The 14879-nt window shown below is 51.5% G+C and overlaps 1 protein-coding gene across 2 annotated transcripts in view; it reads left to right on the top strand.

Moving 5' to 3' along the window:
* Positions 1–14879, top strand: part of IGSF3 (immunoglobulin superfamily member 3) — a 104835-nt gene that overhangs the window by 66762 nt on the left and 23194 nt on the right. Inside the window, exons 3-6 of one of the 2 annotated variants that reach the window (XM_065862701.2) lie at positions 1012–1422; positions 2268–2657; positions 4339–4740; positions 8276–8680. In XM_065862701.2, the coding sequence (XP_065718773.1) occupies positions 1012–1422; positions 2268–2657; positions 4339–4740; positions 8276–8680 (1608 nt within the window). The remainder of the gene's footprint in view (positions 1–1011; positions 1423–2267; positions 2658–4338; positions 4741–8275; positions 8681–14879) is intronic. The other variant, XM_065862702.2, reaches the window with a different exon arrangement.

Here is a 14879-nt window from a genome sequence, read left to right as displayed (position 1 = left end):
GAGGAAGATGAGGGGAAGGGAGGGAAGAGGAGACCCGGCTGCAGGGACAGGGGCAATGGCCTGCGATGTAAATGGCTTTACCAGGTACGTTCCCTGTCAGGGGCAGCACATTGCCTGGGTAATGAGCACGTGGTAAAGGCAAATGCTCCCATCTGGGCTGGATGTGGGAAGATCTCCCTCTTGTTTACTCCATTTCATGGCTTTTTTCTTTCCTCTCTTCTGACTTTTCTGCCATAAATAATCCCAGTAGTTGTCTTCACTGCATCTCATTGCTTTCCGTAGCCATGCCTGAGCGGAACAGCTGCAGTTTTCGGCAGCTCAGCTAATTTCATCAAACCTTCCAGTGCTGTCAGTGAAACCAAACTGAGATATGTTAATTATATTCCACCAGTACATGGTGAAACCGTGGGCATTAATAGGCTCACTAACGCTGCCTTGTCTGCAGAGCTGGGAAGAAGCTTTGCATTCGTCTTTCCACATGATGTTTCTTGAGACTGCAGTTCTTTTTCATTCCGATTTTAGCAGCTGTACATCCTTTCCTCTAGTTAATCAACTGGAAAAGTACCCAGCAGTTTCATTACCAAGTGCCTTGACACGGCTGTGTCCTGGGAGTGGGAGCTGGGCAGGCTGCAATTGCATTGCTGCCCTCAGAGGAACCGCTTTCCTCTGAATGCAGAAACCCCTTCCTTTGGCCTGAGGGAGTCATTAAAACATGAAATATGATATCAACAAAGGAGAGGGGAATTGGATCTACTGACTTTTTCATGGACAACCCTGTGCAGTCACTGGGGCCATTGAGCAGGAATTTTAGCACAGCGCTGGAGTGTGTGCTGCAGGTTACGGTCATTCCCAGCCAAGGGCTTTGGGGGCAATTCTCCCCTTTTTGGGGGACAGGCGTGAGCTAACAGCACTTTTCTGATACAAACATAAAAAGAAATCTCTCCCCCATCTCTCCTTTAATATATCTGGGCTAACTCTTGGGCTGTGTCTCCCCGACCCCCTTTGCTGCAGTGATCCCCGACTCGCTGCGGGTGACGGCGGTCCCCCAGACATTGAACAAAGTGGAGCGCGACTCCCTGGAGCTGAAATGTGAGGTCTCCAAGAGCACGGCCCAGCACAGCCACGTCTCCATCGCCTGGTACCGGCAGCGAGGCAGCGAGGCGCCCGTGGAGATCATCTCCCTCAGCCGCGACTTCGTCCTGCGGGCCGGCAGCGCCTACGCCCAGCGGCAAGCCACGGGGGACGTTCGCTTGGACAAAGTCGGGGAGACCACCTCGAAGCTCACCATCTACAACCTCCACCCGTCGGATCAGGGCGAGTTTTATTGTGAGGCGGCTGAGTGGATCCAGGACCCAGACAAGTCTTGGTATGCCATGACCCGCAAGCGTTCCCAGGGCGCCATCGTCAATGTGCAAGCCACCGGTCAGTATCTCCTCTACCTTTTCTTGCTTGGCTGGATGGTGGGAGGAGGTGGAAAATGGGGCTGTCCCTTGTTAGGTGGCTGGGGCTTGGCTCTCTCCTTTGCTGTGTGTCCCTGACAGGGTGAAGCAAGGCGAAGGAGGGTCCAAGTGCTGCCTGCGGGCAGGTCAGATGTCAGTAAATAGCAACTAGGGGACACTGGGGTAGCAAGGGGGCTTGGGTGGCAGCCCCTTTCTCCTAACATGACCAGCAATCTGGGGCTGATGCATGAGATGAAATACATATTTTAAGCACTTCGTGCTAGTGCAAGGAATGAGAATTTTGGTAAGTGAGGAGATAAGAGTGACAGCAGAAAATAAAACAAAAACTTTTGACAAGCATTTCTGTATTGCACGAGGTCCATCTGCAAGTCAACATCATTTTCCCAGCCCATGCCACAGGTTCCTGCTAAGAATCTAAGGACCTGACTGAGCTCTTTCTTCCTCTGTGATATCCCCAAAGACCCTGCCTCTCAACCCCGGCTGTGTGGGGTGTGAGTAGGACTAGGCTGCAGCTTGCATCCAGCAGTGCCACTGGATGCTGGTGTCGCAGAAGAGCTGCTCCCAGGAGTAAAGGGTCATGACTGGGGAAGCCTTGAAGCTCTTGTGTGCTGGACAGCAAACTGTCTGTCCTGCAGCGCAGAGGATCCAGGTTCTCACAGCAAAAGCAAGCCTGTAACCTGTGGATGCACAGATCTGAGGGATGCTGGCCATGCAGGGAGTATCAGTTTGTGAATTACTGACGTGAGGTGTGCTGGCTGTCCCAATGGGCTTTGCCATGCTGACATGAGTTGTTCTGTCTCTCCCTAGATAAGGAGTTCAGTGTCCGGCTGGAAACAGAGAAACGGACGTATATTGTGGGTGAGCCGGTGGAGTTTCGTTGCATTCTGGAGGCACAGAATGTCCCTGACCGCTACTTCTCCATCTCCTGGGCCTTCAACAGCTCCCTCATCGCCAGTCTGGGACCCAACGCCGTGCCGGTGCTCAACAACGAGTTCGCCCAGCGTGAGGCCCAGGGCCAGCTCAAGGTAGCCAAAGAAAGTGACAACGTTTTTGTGCTGAAGATCTACCGCCTCCGCCTTGAGGACAGCGGCAAGTACAACTGCCGGGTGACCGAGCGGGAGAAGACAGTGACAGGGGACTTCATCGACAAGGAGAGCAAGCGGCCAAAGAACATCCCCATCACTGTCCTGCCGCTCAGTAAGTAGAGATTTGCCCATCCCCTTCTGGGGACATTGTTCTACTGGGCAGCTAGCTGGTGACACCGTGAAGTGCCCAACCTTCAGTGGTGGGAAGAGGGAGGATAAGAGTTTGCATGCTGTGGATGCTTGAAAACCCAACTGGCAAGATTTGGCTTTTTTTAATGGGAAGGGGATGGTAGAGGAGGAGGGATATGTGTCAGGTCTGTAGGTGGGTAAACATGCCCCCACCTTGGTAATTGCCCCAAGCTGGCAGTTTTGACCTTTGAGCTGAAGGTGTGTGTGATAGCTTCCAACTTGCTCCTCACACCTCTCTCTCTGCCTTGCTCTGCAGCCATCTGTGTGCTCTAAAGTGCTCAGAAGGTGTAACAGGGAGACGAGGTTGGCCCTGGTTTATCCTAAGAGCTTCTAGGCTCCTGCAGGCCATTCAGTGGCTGTTGTTCAGCTGTCTTGCAACACAGCTGTACTGGGAGAAACCTGGGTTCCTGTGCTCCTCTAGCCCCAGTTTGCTCTTCAGAATAGAGGTCTGTCATGGTCATTGTGTGTCTGCCAACCCTGGTGAAAGCAACCCTGCCAGAGGCTTGCCTGAATGCCTTTTGTGTTTGCCAGGCAAACATCACAAACACAGAAATAATGGGGTGAAAGGAGCGAGTTCACTGACTCATGCTTTATTTTGCTCTCTGAAACTCAGGTAGCCATGGCATGATGAACCATGCACATGTTGGCCAGGCTACCCTGGCAGTGGGCTTTGGCCAAACAGAGGGCAACTGCAAGAGGATTTCATGTGATGTTTACTGTCTCTCAGGTTTCTAGGGAAATGCAGCCCTTTCCTCTAGCTTTTTATTCCATCCTCATTTCTCCAAAAAAAATTCTATTTTCTCCTACCAGTATTTGGGCTCATTTGTTTGACTTTTCGAAATCAGCTAGAAAATCTTGCTCTGGACACATCTCTAAAATGTAGTACTTCTAGGCACAACTATCCTTCAGAGAGATTCCGTTCTTGCCATTTGATAAATCACCAGCTCTAGGAACAAATGTGATGATTTTTCAAGGCTGTTGAGTGTCCATAACTCTGACAGAAGACAGGAAGAGTAACCAGCACTGAGTATCTCTGAAAAAACAGCCGTAAAGCCTTACATCTCTGGGAAGCTCAGGATATCATTTTTTGTGATGCTACCAAGCATTGATAGCTACCTCTAGTGTCACTAGCAATGGGAGTTTGGGGGAGCTTCTCCCAAAAGTTATTGTAGGAACGGACATGGCAAGATGGTGATCAGGATGACGTGAACTGAAAAGCCCAGGGAGCTGGAAGCTTTTTCTGGCAGAGCCGGTTGCATGCAGTGCATGTTGTAGCAACACAAATTGCCTCAAGTTTTGCTGAGATCCCATCCTGGACCTGCGACCAGAAGATGCAGCAAAGTCTCGTGAGCCGTAGGCAGAGAGATTTCTCCCAGCTTTGGCCGACACATGGTTTGAGTGTGCAAGTCACCAGGAGCAGCTCGCTGCCCACAAGCTGATTTTGGATGTGGTCACGCATGAAGTTAAGACGTGCCTGGACCCAAATGTGTGGGCAGTTTCCTGCACCTGGTAGAAAGCCTCTCTGGCCGGCAGCGTCCTTCTTGCAGACCAAAAAGTGGCGAGTGTGTATCATCTCCCCTGTGTGTATGCATTTCTCTCCTTAGAGACCAGCATCTCCTTGGAGATTATCAACAACGCCAGCAATGTCTTGGAGGGGGAGAGCCTGCGCTTTGGCTGCAACGTGCGCTCAGGCGTCGGGCCCCAAAGCCGCCTCTCTGTGGCCTGGCACCTGGTGGACAGGCTGAACCGGCGCAGCGAAATTGTGCGTCTGGATCGGGAGGGGACCCTGCAGCCAGGCCCCTCGTACGCCGAGCGCAGCAGCTATGGGGGCATCCAGGTGGAGCAGGTCCGGCCCGGCTCCTTCACCCTGGAGATCTTCAACAGCGTCAAGGCAGACGAGGGCCACTATGAGTGCCGGGTGGCTGAGTGGACGCGGACGATGGATGGGGAGTGGCAGATGGTTGGGGAGCGACACACTGGCACTCCGGTGTCCATCACTTCTCTGGGTGAGTACTCAAGGCACAGGGGCCACGGGGCCATGCTTCCAGTGTGCCTGGCCATCCCTAGGAGGTCACCTGTGAGTAAATGGGACTGCTCTTGGCACTCCTGCCCTTGCTTGCTGGCGAAATGGAGGTACCTGGCAGTCTGCCTGCAGTAGGTTGATGCAAAACACCTGCATGCCCCATTGTGTGTGGAGGCAAAGTCTGAGGGGTGGCTGTGGCAGGAGGAAAGCAAGGGGGGTGGCTGAGGAGAGGGACAGTGCTTTCAGCATCCTTCCTAGGAGGGAGAGAGGCTGCCAGTCCCATGATATGTCCCCCCAGCAGTGGAGCCAGGCTATGGTCAGGGCCACGGTGTTGCTCCATCAACAGCCCATGGGCATTGAAGCCTCCTTGTCTGCCCCAGGTAAACCTTAACCTCCACTCGCCAGACCAGGAGACTAAAACACTGGACGTCTGTTGGCCCAGCTACCAGAAATGGGGAACATCTCTGACAGCATTAGAAGCCTGCAGGAGACATGGGTCAGGCACTGAGCTGCTGGCCCAGAACCACAACATCATCCATGACCAAGCTGAACTAGGAGATGGGATCATTGCAGCTGGTACTCAGCCAAAGAGCTCCTCCGTTTCAAACACACCCAAAACCACATCAGTTTAGGAGCGGATGGGTAGGGCATGAGGGATTTCGCCTGGACCGTGAATTACTTTGGTCCCACTCAGGACTTGCTGTGTTAAGTCCTGGACTAGTTCCCAAAGTACTCTGCAGGAGATGGAAGAAGGGATGACTGCTCCAATGAGCCCACTGATTTGCAGAATGCCAAGGCTACGAACAATAGGGGAACACTACTGCGAGGTCAAGATAGGAATTTTGGGTGGGCTTTTTTTTTTTTTTTTTTTTTTTTTTTGGTTTCCTGCAGTATTATGCTTTGGCAAGATGTGTGAGACGAGCCTTCAAAGTTGTATCATAGATTAAAATCTTGCTTTTTTTCCTCCTTTTCTCACCTTCACTTTTGACCTTCTTTCAGAGGCTGTTCTGTCCGGAGCTGGAAATCTTTTCTATATAGCTTCCAAAAGCAGATAGGGACGTTAGTTTGTAAAGGACTAAAGGCAGATTCTCATGGGGTTTCAATAGTATCTTACTTATGAGTTCAGCAGCCTTTGGCCTGCTGTAAGTCCACTTATCAGCCTTTCTCTTTGCTCTGCCCCTTATCACTTTTACTCCTGTTAAAATTTAAGGTGCTCAGAGTTGCCCAGCAGTTCAAGAAGATGCGGTGGAAAGGTGGTGGTCCCTCCTCCACTCCTTGTCCAGAGAAATTGCCAGCTCTTGAGCATGTTCTGCAAAGTCCTAAGAAATTCCTAGGTCTTCTCCCTGTCTGCAAAGCTGAAGTAACTCATGAAAATTTAGTGAAGGAAATATTGAGTATCGTTTCGTTGCTGCTGATTCTGATATTTTTTTGTTCAGCGTAATGTTTTTGAAGTGTCCTGAGAAATTCAAATTGAAGGTGCTAAGAAAGAACAAGAGAGGTTTATGACTACTAAAATTGCTAGTAAAAAAAAAGGCAGTAAATTTAGTGACACTCACATTTCAAGTTAAAGTCTAATCGTTTGCCAGTCTGCCAGGGTAAGAAACTCTTTAGCTGAAACAGCACAGATGATGTTCAAACCTATAAATCTTATCTACAGGGTGGTTCAGAAGCAATAGCCAGAAGAGAGATGTGCTGTCAGATGAGACCAGATGTCCCTGGACTTCTGAGGATCTCAGGTGCCTGGCAGAGACTTAGTCCCTGGCTGGCTGGGGAAGCAGGGTGCCAGCTGGGTGAGAGGGGAGCTGCTGTATTCTTGTAGGGAGGTCTTACAGAAAATCTGCCCGCTTTTATGCCTGGCTTCTTTTCTTTTGTGCCAAGTCCTGAAGGAAGAAAGGCCTTTGTCTGTTAACCTAAGTGCCATGAGTATGTTGCCTGAGGACCTGAGAAACACACCTGGCATTCACACAGTAGTCAAGAGAAGTCCCTTCATGAAGCTGCCCAGGCTCACTGGAGGTTAAACTTTAGGAAGTCAGATGGTCTTGGTGAAGTGAAGTTGACTTTCGAGGGCCATCTTAGGCTCAGCAGTGCTCTGAGCTGGTCCCAGTAACAACACTTGCTGGGGCAGGAGGGCTGCTGCGGGGGATGAAGATAAGGGTTCACATGGGGATGATGCAGCAGTCCTGCAGGGCAGACAGCCTGGGTTTCTGTCTCCTCTCCTGGGTAGTCACGGAACATGCTGCAAGAGGCTTTAATCCCAAAGATTGACCTGTTTTCTCAGTAATTACACATTCCAGAGCTCTGACACGGTGACGCCATGGGGCTGCAGAGGCACTTGCTGCAGCATGCAGATACGGTGGTGTCCATGCTGTGGCCAGTCTGGCCTGCGACAGCAGCTCTCTGGGTTGCAGTGAGCTCTCAGCTCGTCTCTCAAACTATAACTTCAAGCTGGTGGCGGGCTGAAGCTCTCTACTGATCCAGAAGATGTTTCTGTTCCTACTGGGCGCCGGCTGGCGATGGCTGTGCTGGGCACCAGTGCTGCAGGGAGGAGGAAAGCTGCCAGCCAGCGTCGGACACTCTGCGGGGCCTCCTGGGAAGGGAGCATTTCTTGGGATGCTGATGATAGAAAACAAGGTCCCTGCCAAGTCTGCTGGATGCACTGAAGTGATTGGAAGAAAAGAAAATCTTTTGCTCTGCAGTTCAGAACAAGTGAGCTATGGAAATACTCTGTCTCAAAATGTAAGCCAGTCAAGTGGGAATATGTTATCTTCACATTACTAGTAGACTGCTGGTATTAAACTCCCCTAAACAAACGACATGCTGGAGGTAGACAAGTCAATCCTTTTGACTGGCTTGCAGAGTGGTGAATGTGTGAGAATAACTGCATAAGTCATCCTGGAGTTGTGATCTGGAGGAAAACAAAAGCCATCCGGTATGAAAGAACAGCAGCAACCAGCTTCTCTGTTTTAGTTTCCTCCATCCTGGGGTTTCGTAACCACTGCCACCTCTCCCATGCATGGTTGAAGGCTGCTACTTCTTGCTTTCCTCGTCTTTCCTTCAACTGCAGCAACCAGCCGCAGACCTGGGGTGGGATACAGGGTGGGGACCCCCTGCCCAAGAGGTGTATGTGACTCACGGGGTCTGCGAGGGGTCAGGCTGGCGCTGGGCAGCTGCTCTGCCTGTGACTGCTCCCTTGCTGCTGCGTTTCCATGCAGGACTTTGACAGCGTGCAGGGCTGGGTCTCGGGGGATCTCACTCCTCTGGGCAGAAGTTGAGCGTGATCCTGCTGCCACTGCTGCAGTCAGTGCTCACACAGGCTGTCACCACTATGCAGGCACTTCATTGTGGTTTTGCAGTTGCTGTTCATGCTGCTTTGCAATTGCGAACAAGGAACTAACACAACGAAAGTGGCTGGTTATTCCAGGCTCAAAACTGGATGACCACACTCTAGCTTTTGCATGTTGACAGCGGGGCCCTCATTAGGCAGGTGTCTCTCAAAGCCCTTTTCTCTCTTTCCACAGAGGCCGGCTTTGCTGTCACAGCTATCTCCCGCACCCCCGGGGTGACCTACAATGAGTCGTTTGACCTCCAGTGCATCATCAAGCCCCACTACCCGTCGTGGGTACCAGTGTCGGTGACATGGCGTTTCCAGCCAGCGGGCAGCACTGAGTTTCATGACCTGGTCACCTTCACACGTGACGGCGGGGTCCAGTGGGGTGACAGGTACGCCGGTTTCCGGACCCGCACCGCCATTGAGAAGGCCGAGTCCAGCAACAACGTGCGCCTGAGCATCAGCAGGGCGAGCGACACAGAAGCTGGCAAGTACCAGTGCGTAGCTGAGCTCTGGAGGAAGAACTACAACAGCAGCTGGACGCGGCTGGCAGACAGGGCCTCCAACCTGCTGGAAATCAGAGTCCTGCGGCCAGGTGAGTGCTGAGAGTGCGTGAGAGGGGCTGAGGTGTGCATTGTGGGGACGGGGTACGTAGCAGTGCTGCAGTGGCCTCCCCAGAGCAAGGACCACTTCTCTGGCTGTGACTGACATCTCACACTTATGCATGGTGCAGGTGGAACTACACAGTTCTTTGGCCATGGATATCTTGGAGCTCCCTTGTGCACCTCTGGGGAACTGAGTCTTTTCTTTGCTCCTCATGTGCTGTTCATGGGGTTTCCTTCTGGGAGGCTCAGTTCAGTCTCTGAGTTGTTTCTGTGAGATAGAGGTGGCTTTCAGGTTGCCACCTCCATTCATCACAGCAGACTAAACCTGGGGAAGAGAGGAGAAGGATGGGGCAAACAGGATCAAAGAGAGGGGTGCTCCTACCAAAGCCTGCAAGAGCACACGCACCATAGGTGAGGTGCTGGAACTCTTGTCTAGTAACTAACTGCATCTCTCACTCTTCTGGCGGCATCTTTAGTCTTGGGTCAGGTCCTTGCAGCATAATCAGTCCTCCTTTTGTGTTCCTGGGCAGAGGGACTCCTTGCCAGGGTCTGTCTTATGGCTTGGGCTTTGTGTTTTTCCCCTCAGTGGCCCTGTTCATAGTCTCCTCCACCTTCCCCAACCCTTAGCATGTCTTTGGAAAAGTCAGGAGATGCTGTGAGCTGCAGGTGGCTCATGAGCTCCCTATCCTCTTTCTTTCCTCCTTCCCTCCCTCCCTTCCTCCTTCCCTCCCTACCTCTCTCCTTGCCCTCATCTCCAGGTTAATCTTCTCCATTTATCGTGATTATCCTGCCTTGTAATACATGTTTTACTGCTCACAAGGTCAGTTTGGTGATGTTCATCATCTTAGCTTATTTCCCTAGGAAACAGCATTGACTGGATATGGTCCCTGTAGTAATATGCTTCTTCATGGCACATCTCTGTGCAAAGCATGTGTGTGAGACAGAGAGAGAAACAGAAATCCTTGATAACAACTTCCAGAAGAGAGCCTCTGTGTCCCCACTCAGGGTGGCCAGAAGGATGTCTAAAGGATGCTTAAACCATGCTCTGACAACTGGTTCTTTTTTACTGAAGCAGTAACCATCAAGCGATGCCTTAACAGAACAAGTCATCTCTGTCTCCGTGGTTTTTGCCTCTCCCTGTCTCCCTGCTGCATGACAAACTGTGACTACACAAATCTTAGCTGTCAGTCCAATGAGCCTTGCACAATGTTCGTGGTTTTATGGCCCACAAGGGTATGAAGGAGAAGAGGGAGGCTCCTTGGAGCATCCCCAGCACCACAGTTTTGCTCATTGTGTTTTGTTTCCTCATCCCAGGCATCTTCTTGAGAGCGGGTGGTTGATGTTCTCCAAGAATGTAATGCCAGAAGTTGTACCAGCGACTGCTGTGTTTCTCTCTGGTTTTCCAGGCTGCAGAGGGTAGAGTCATGTCATGTCATTGCTGGGTCTTTGGCTGGATAATGTCCAGAGGGGATCCAGGATGATGTGGGAGGTGACGTCCTTGGTCACCTCTGAATGAACATCCTAGCACCCCCACAGTCAGACCTGTGCTGATGAAGCAGATACTGGTTTTCAGATTAATATCCAGGGCTTCTTCAAAAGGAGTCGTTCAGTACCCCTGAATGACTGAACACCTGAGAGCTCTGTCAGTCTAATTTTGTGTCTCTATAGTCACATTAGTCTGAGATAGTTTCAGGCTGCTCTTGGATGTCTTAGTCCTGGTTTTCTTCTTTGCCTTGCTACTAGTCATGTATTCCTGCCTTGACCCGTATGCCAGTGAGTGTGGGGTGAACTGTCTCCACTACCGATCCACTAAAGGACACTGTAAAGAAGGCTTGTCTGGAGGTCTTTTGGCAAACTGAGCCAGCGTGTGCTTCCAGATTGTAAGTTAATGCTGGGATTCTCATTTCCTCTTAAACTCCTGCTCCCTGTTTATCATAGTGACCTTTCCATTTGACAGGTTCCAGGTGCAGACATGGCAATCGATATTTGCCAGCCTTTAAAGTGGGTTCAGGTGAGAAAGGTAAAACAGCGGCTGCCTGATTGCTTCATTAATCTCTTTGCTTTGTGAAATCCCACATCCTCCAGGGACAGGGTGCTGGAGCTTCTCCTGGTGTGTTAGTTTGCCGTTTCAGCGCTCAGGCTGTCTCTCCTTGGCACTCTGGCAGTGTTGTCATCTGTGCTGAGTGGTAACTGTAGGGGTGGCGGTGCTTCTTCTGAATTGCACGTATTAATGTGGCTGCAAAGCACAGGGTGTTTCAAAAAGATGGACCCAATTTCAAAGCAGTATATTTCTTGATGGCAGCATGTTACAGTTGCACAAGAATTTACGAACGGTTTAATGAGTTACCCAGTTTTAGTAACCCTAATCGTAACCCCACCCTTTCAAGTGGCAAGAGTTTCACATATGGACGATTCATGGTTGCGGAGGTAAAGTGATTTCAAATTGGGTCCATCTTTTTGAAACATCTTGTAATTTGACCTACGGCTATCTCGTGGCCAACAAGTAATGCTGAGGAAACACTAGCAGCCTGAAACACTCCAGTGCTTTCCTACTCCTGGGAAGAAATGAGCAGTATTTGAGAAACGAAACACATAGTTTCTGCAGGAAGAAGTGAATAAAGCAGGCAGCAGCAGCATTAGCCCAGCTCTAACATAAGGGTCTCTAGGTGGGATGGCAGAAGTGCCCCGCATGGCATCCAGAGCCAGATTTGGCCTCTCAGTGTGACATTCCTGGCCTCGTGGGCACAAAACCATTATAAGGACTGGCAGCGTGAGAAAGAGCCCTGTGAAGGATGCTGGCTGTACACGTGTGAGAGCTTACAGAGAATTTAGGTATCGCGAGGGCATGGTGTTCTTGACTTGGTGGTGCATGAAAATTCAGCAGCAGATCTCAAGCTCCGGTATTTCTGTTTCATGGCCTGCTTCTCGCTGTTGCACAAGCTGGCACGTGCTGGTTGCACAGGAGGAGGGTTGTGCACGGGTACGGGCACACTGCCCTGTATAGCTCATGTGCGCTTTGCAGGGAGAGGGACCTGCGCTGCTGTGGGGTGAGTGCTGGGTTTTAACTTCTGCAGGCTGGAGCAGAAATCCAGGCTGATGCTGAGGGTCTGTCGGGAAGGATTGTGGACCAGACTAGGGAGTGGCTAGATCACCTGTGACCCTTTTGTGTCCTTAGAATGCAGTGCTCTCTTTTTTTGCTTTCATCTCTCGAGCTGTGTGTTATTTCTTGGTGAGCTCATGTTGCAGCAAAGGGGGAGGAACAATAAAAGCATGGATCGGTCCATGCCAGCTGCTTCTCCGAAGCCAAAGCTGGCAGGAAACGATGCACAGGAGTGCGGGCTGAGCTTGGAGCGAGCCCCAAGTGCAGGGGTGGAGATTTCTTCCCACCCGCATCCTTGTGTTTGGGGCTCCCCTTCTGCTGTGGTATCTGGCCTGTCTTTGAAACCCAGGTTCTTTCATCCCTGAAAGCTGAAGCTTGCCCTGGGGGGGCTCACCACCCCTTTATTTTGAGAGTTCACCACCCCTTTCCCTTCTGAAGCCATTGCCTTGCCCTTTGTATGCTTGCCCCTTTCCAAGGTGGAGAAGAGAACGCCCCTGCAAGCTTTATTAAGCTGATCTGCAGGAGATCAGTCAGGACAGATGTGTCTTGTCCTTGGAGAGGACAGGTGTGGTGACTCCCTAGAGCTTGCTCATTGTGGGCTTTAGGGGACACAGAGGTGCAGGCAGTTCTTTTTGAACCCAGGTGACCCTGAGGGCATTTGGATTCAGGCTAAGCTTTCAGTGTGAGGATGCTGGCTGAGCAGTACCCCCTCACTGCTCTCTGTCCCCTTCCTCATGCAGCATGGAGGGGGAACAGTGCCCAGGCCCTGGGTCCAGCTGAGGGAGGAAGGTGGTAGATGGATGCATCTGGGTCAGAGGGAGACCCAAGGGCTGCCAGGCAGGCTCTGTTCCCAGCTCCTCCTTGGATCTTGCTTCTCCCTGCCAGATTTTCAGGGATGGAGCGGCTGAGACAGGAGGTGCTGTCTGGGAGCAGCATGTCTGTGCGGTCTGCAGGGCTCAGACAAGGGCAGCAGACAGTCTCTGGCGGCATGATGGGACACTGCTGCGATCTGAGCGGGCTGGGACGTCTGGATAGGACTCTTGGCAAGGAGGCTTGAGCAGATTTGTGCTGGTGTATTAAATTGCCTTTGTCCTCAAGTGCATTACAGCACTTATCTTTCCCCTGCAGCACAAGCTGGGGGTGATTCAGCAGAGCTTTGAGAGGGCCTGGGGTCTGAGCACTGGGGAGTTTTTCTAGCAACAGTGGGGTGAAAAAGCAGAGCGGCCACACAAACAGGAGTTTGTGGCAAAGCCTTCTGAGCACCCGCTCACCCCTTTCGTACTCGGGCACAGAGCTGCCCATCCCAAGCTGTATGGTACCCACCTCCCCGTGCCTCTGCGCTCTTCCACCACTCCATCCTCGCGTTGTCCCTTGGCCAGTGCCTTTGTGACTAATCTTGGATCAGGCACATGGGGAGAAGCTGCAGTAGCCTCTATAAATCTGCCCTCTTGCTGCTGGGTTTTTGACAGTAATGAATGTGGGAGGAGAGATGTGGCGGGGGATGATAACAGAGCAGACACCAGAGTGCTGGCCTCCTTGCTGCTTTTTTGCAAGCTGGGCTACAGCAGATTGATTGACCTGGGAGCCGTCGAGCAAACAAGGCAGTCAAGCTCTTCATTAGATCATTAATTAGCTTCCGGGGCTCTCCAGGGACTGCTTTGTAAAGTTTGGTCTTTTAGGAGCTGTCAAGTTGAAACCATCATGGAGGGGGAGGATGGAGGCTCCTCAGCTGGCCTTGGAGAAGTGGGAGGTTTATCCCTGAACCTTATTTTGGTAGCAGGGTGGGTGCAGAGCACTCTGCCTCTCTCCTGGCCCACAAGAAACCACCAGTGACGGCAACCTGATGGTGTTGGGGTAGCAGTGGCCAGAGGAACTGAGAGCAGAGAGCTGAGGACCCTTACCTCTTGGTCCAAGCCCATTCCTGGCAGCCACAAAGAGGCTGCTCAGTGTCCCGCTTGTCCTTCCCTCTGAAGACTTGGAGATGGTTGTAACCGCACAGGCTGGGGACTCTGGGAGGATGAGGAGGGGATGAGGCAGAGGAGAATTGGAAAAACAGGCTGCTTTATGGCATGCTTAATGTCCGGAAAGGAGGACTGATTTTCAAACAATTGCCAAGACGCTTGCAGAGTATAAGGAGAGGCTTTCCCCCAGCAAATGAAAATCAGATATTACTGTTAGTGCCTTTCTTCCATCTCATTTCTTAGTAATGTCTGTGTGTGAGGAATCCTCTCATGGATGGATTCAAAAGGTGTCTTTTCTACCGTGGGTGTCCAGTAGGGTACTGACCTCTCCCAGACTTTTGAATGGAGGCTCTAACAAGTGTCTTCAAGGGCCACAAAGTGCCTGCTTGAAAACCTGACACTTTTTGCTGCAGGCAGCAGCCAGCAATAAAGTTAAACAAGGAAAGCTAATGACCTGGAAACTCCCTTACAGAAGTGAAGTCTGGAAATTCAAGTTTACTGCGTGCTTGATCCTAGAGTGCTTTTGCTCTGTAGAATAGCACTGCTTGCCTGCTTTACAGCCGTCTGCTCCATCTGGCAGAGTTGTACTCCTGCTTGAGCAATGAAGGAGTTCAAGGAGTGCTCAGGAGAGACAGGAGCCTATTCAGCAGTAGCCACAACTGCGGCGCAGAGCAGTCTTTTCTCCCCTGGGTGCTCAGGAGCTTCCTGCTTTCCCTTCCTGGTGGGCTCAGATCTGCTGTTCTGCCTCAGAGCTGCTGCTCTTTCCCATTGGCTTCCAGCACACTGAAGAAACAAAATGAAGGGGTTTGGTGTTATGTGACCAAGGGCTGTCCCCTTGCATAGACCTGCATTAACAACCCAGCTGTGGCCCTTTTTCTTTTCCAGGTGGCACAGGTGGGTTTGCTTCTTCTACCTCATATCCATGATAGTCTCCTAACCCTGCACATTTGCCCTAGGGAGCTCTGTCCCCACACTTGTCAGGTCCCCTGGGACAGCTTCCCCACTTAGACTTGCTGCCACCTCCTTGGCACAGTTATTTAACCCAGGATACACCCTGAGGTGTGTTTTTTCCGCACTTAGGCATCACACTCTGTTCCCAGCATCCCTGTCCACCATCTTCTCCATGTA

Source organism: Patagioenas fasciata, chromosome 1 (assembly GCF_037038585.1).
Source record: "Patagioenas fasciata isolate bPatFas1 chromosome 1, bPatFas1.hap1, whole genome shotgun sequence".
NCBI lineage: Eukaryota > Metazoa > Chordata > Aves > Columbiformes > Columbidae > Patagioenas > Patagioenas fasciata.
Note: the sequence above shows the minus strand (reverse complement) of the source record. Positions and strands in the feature narration are given on the sequence as shown.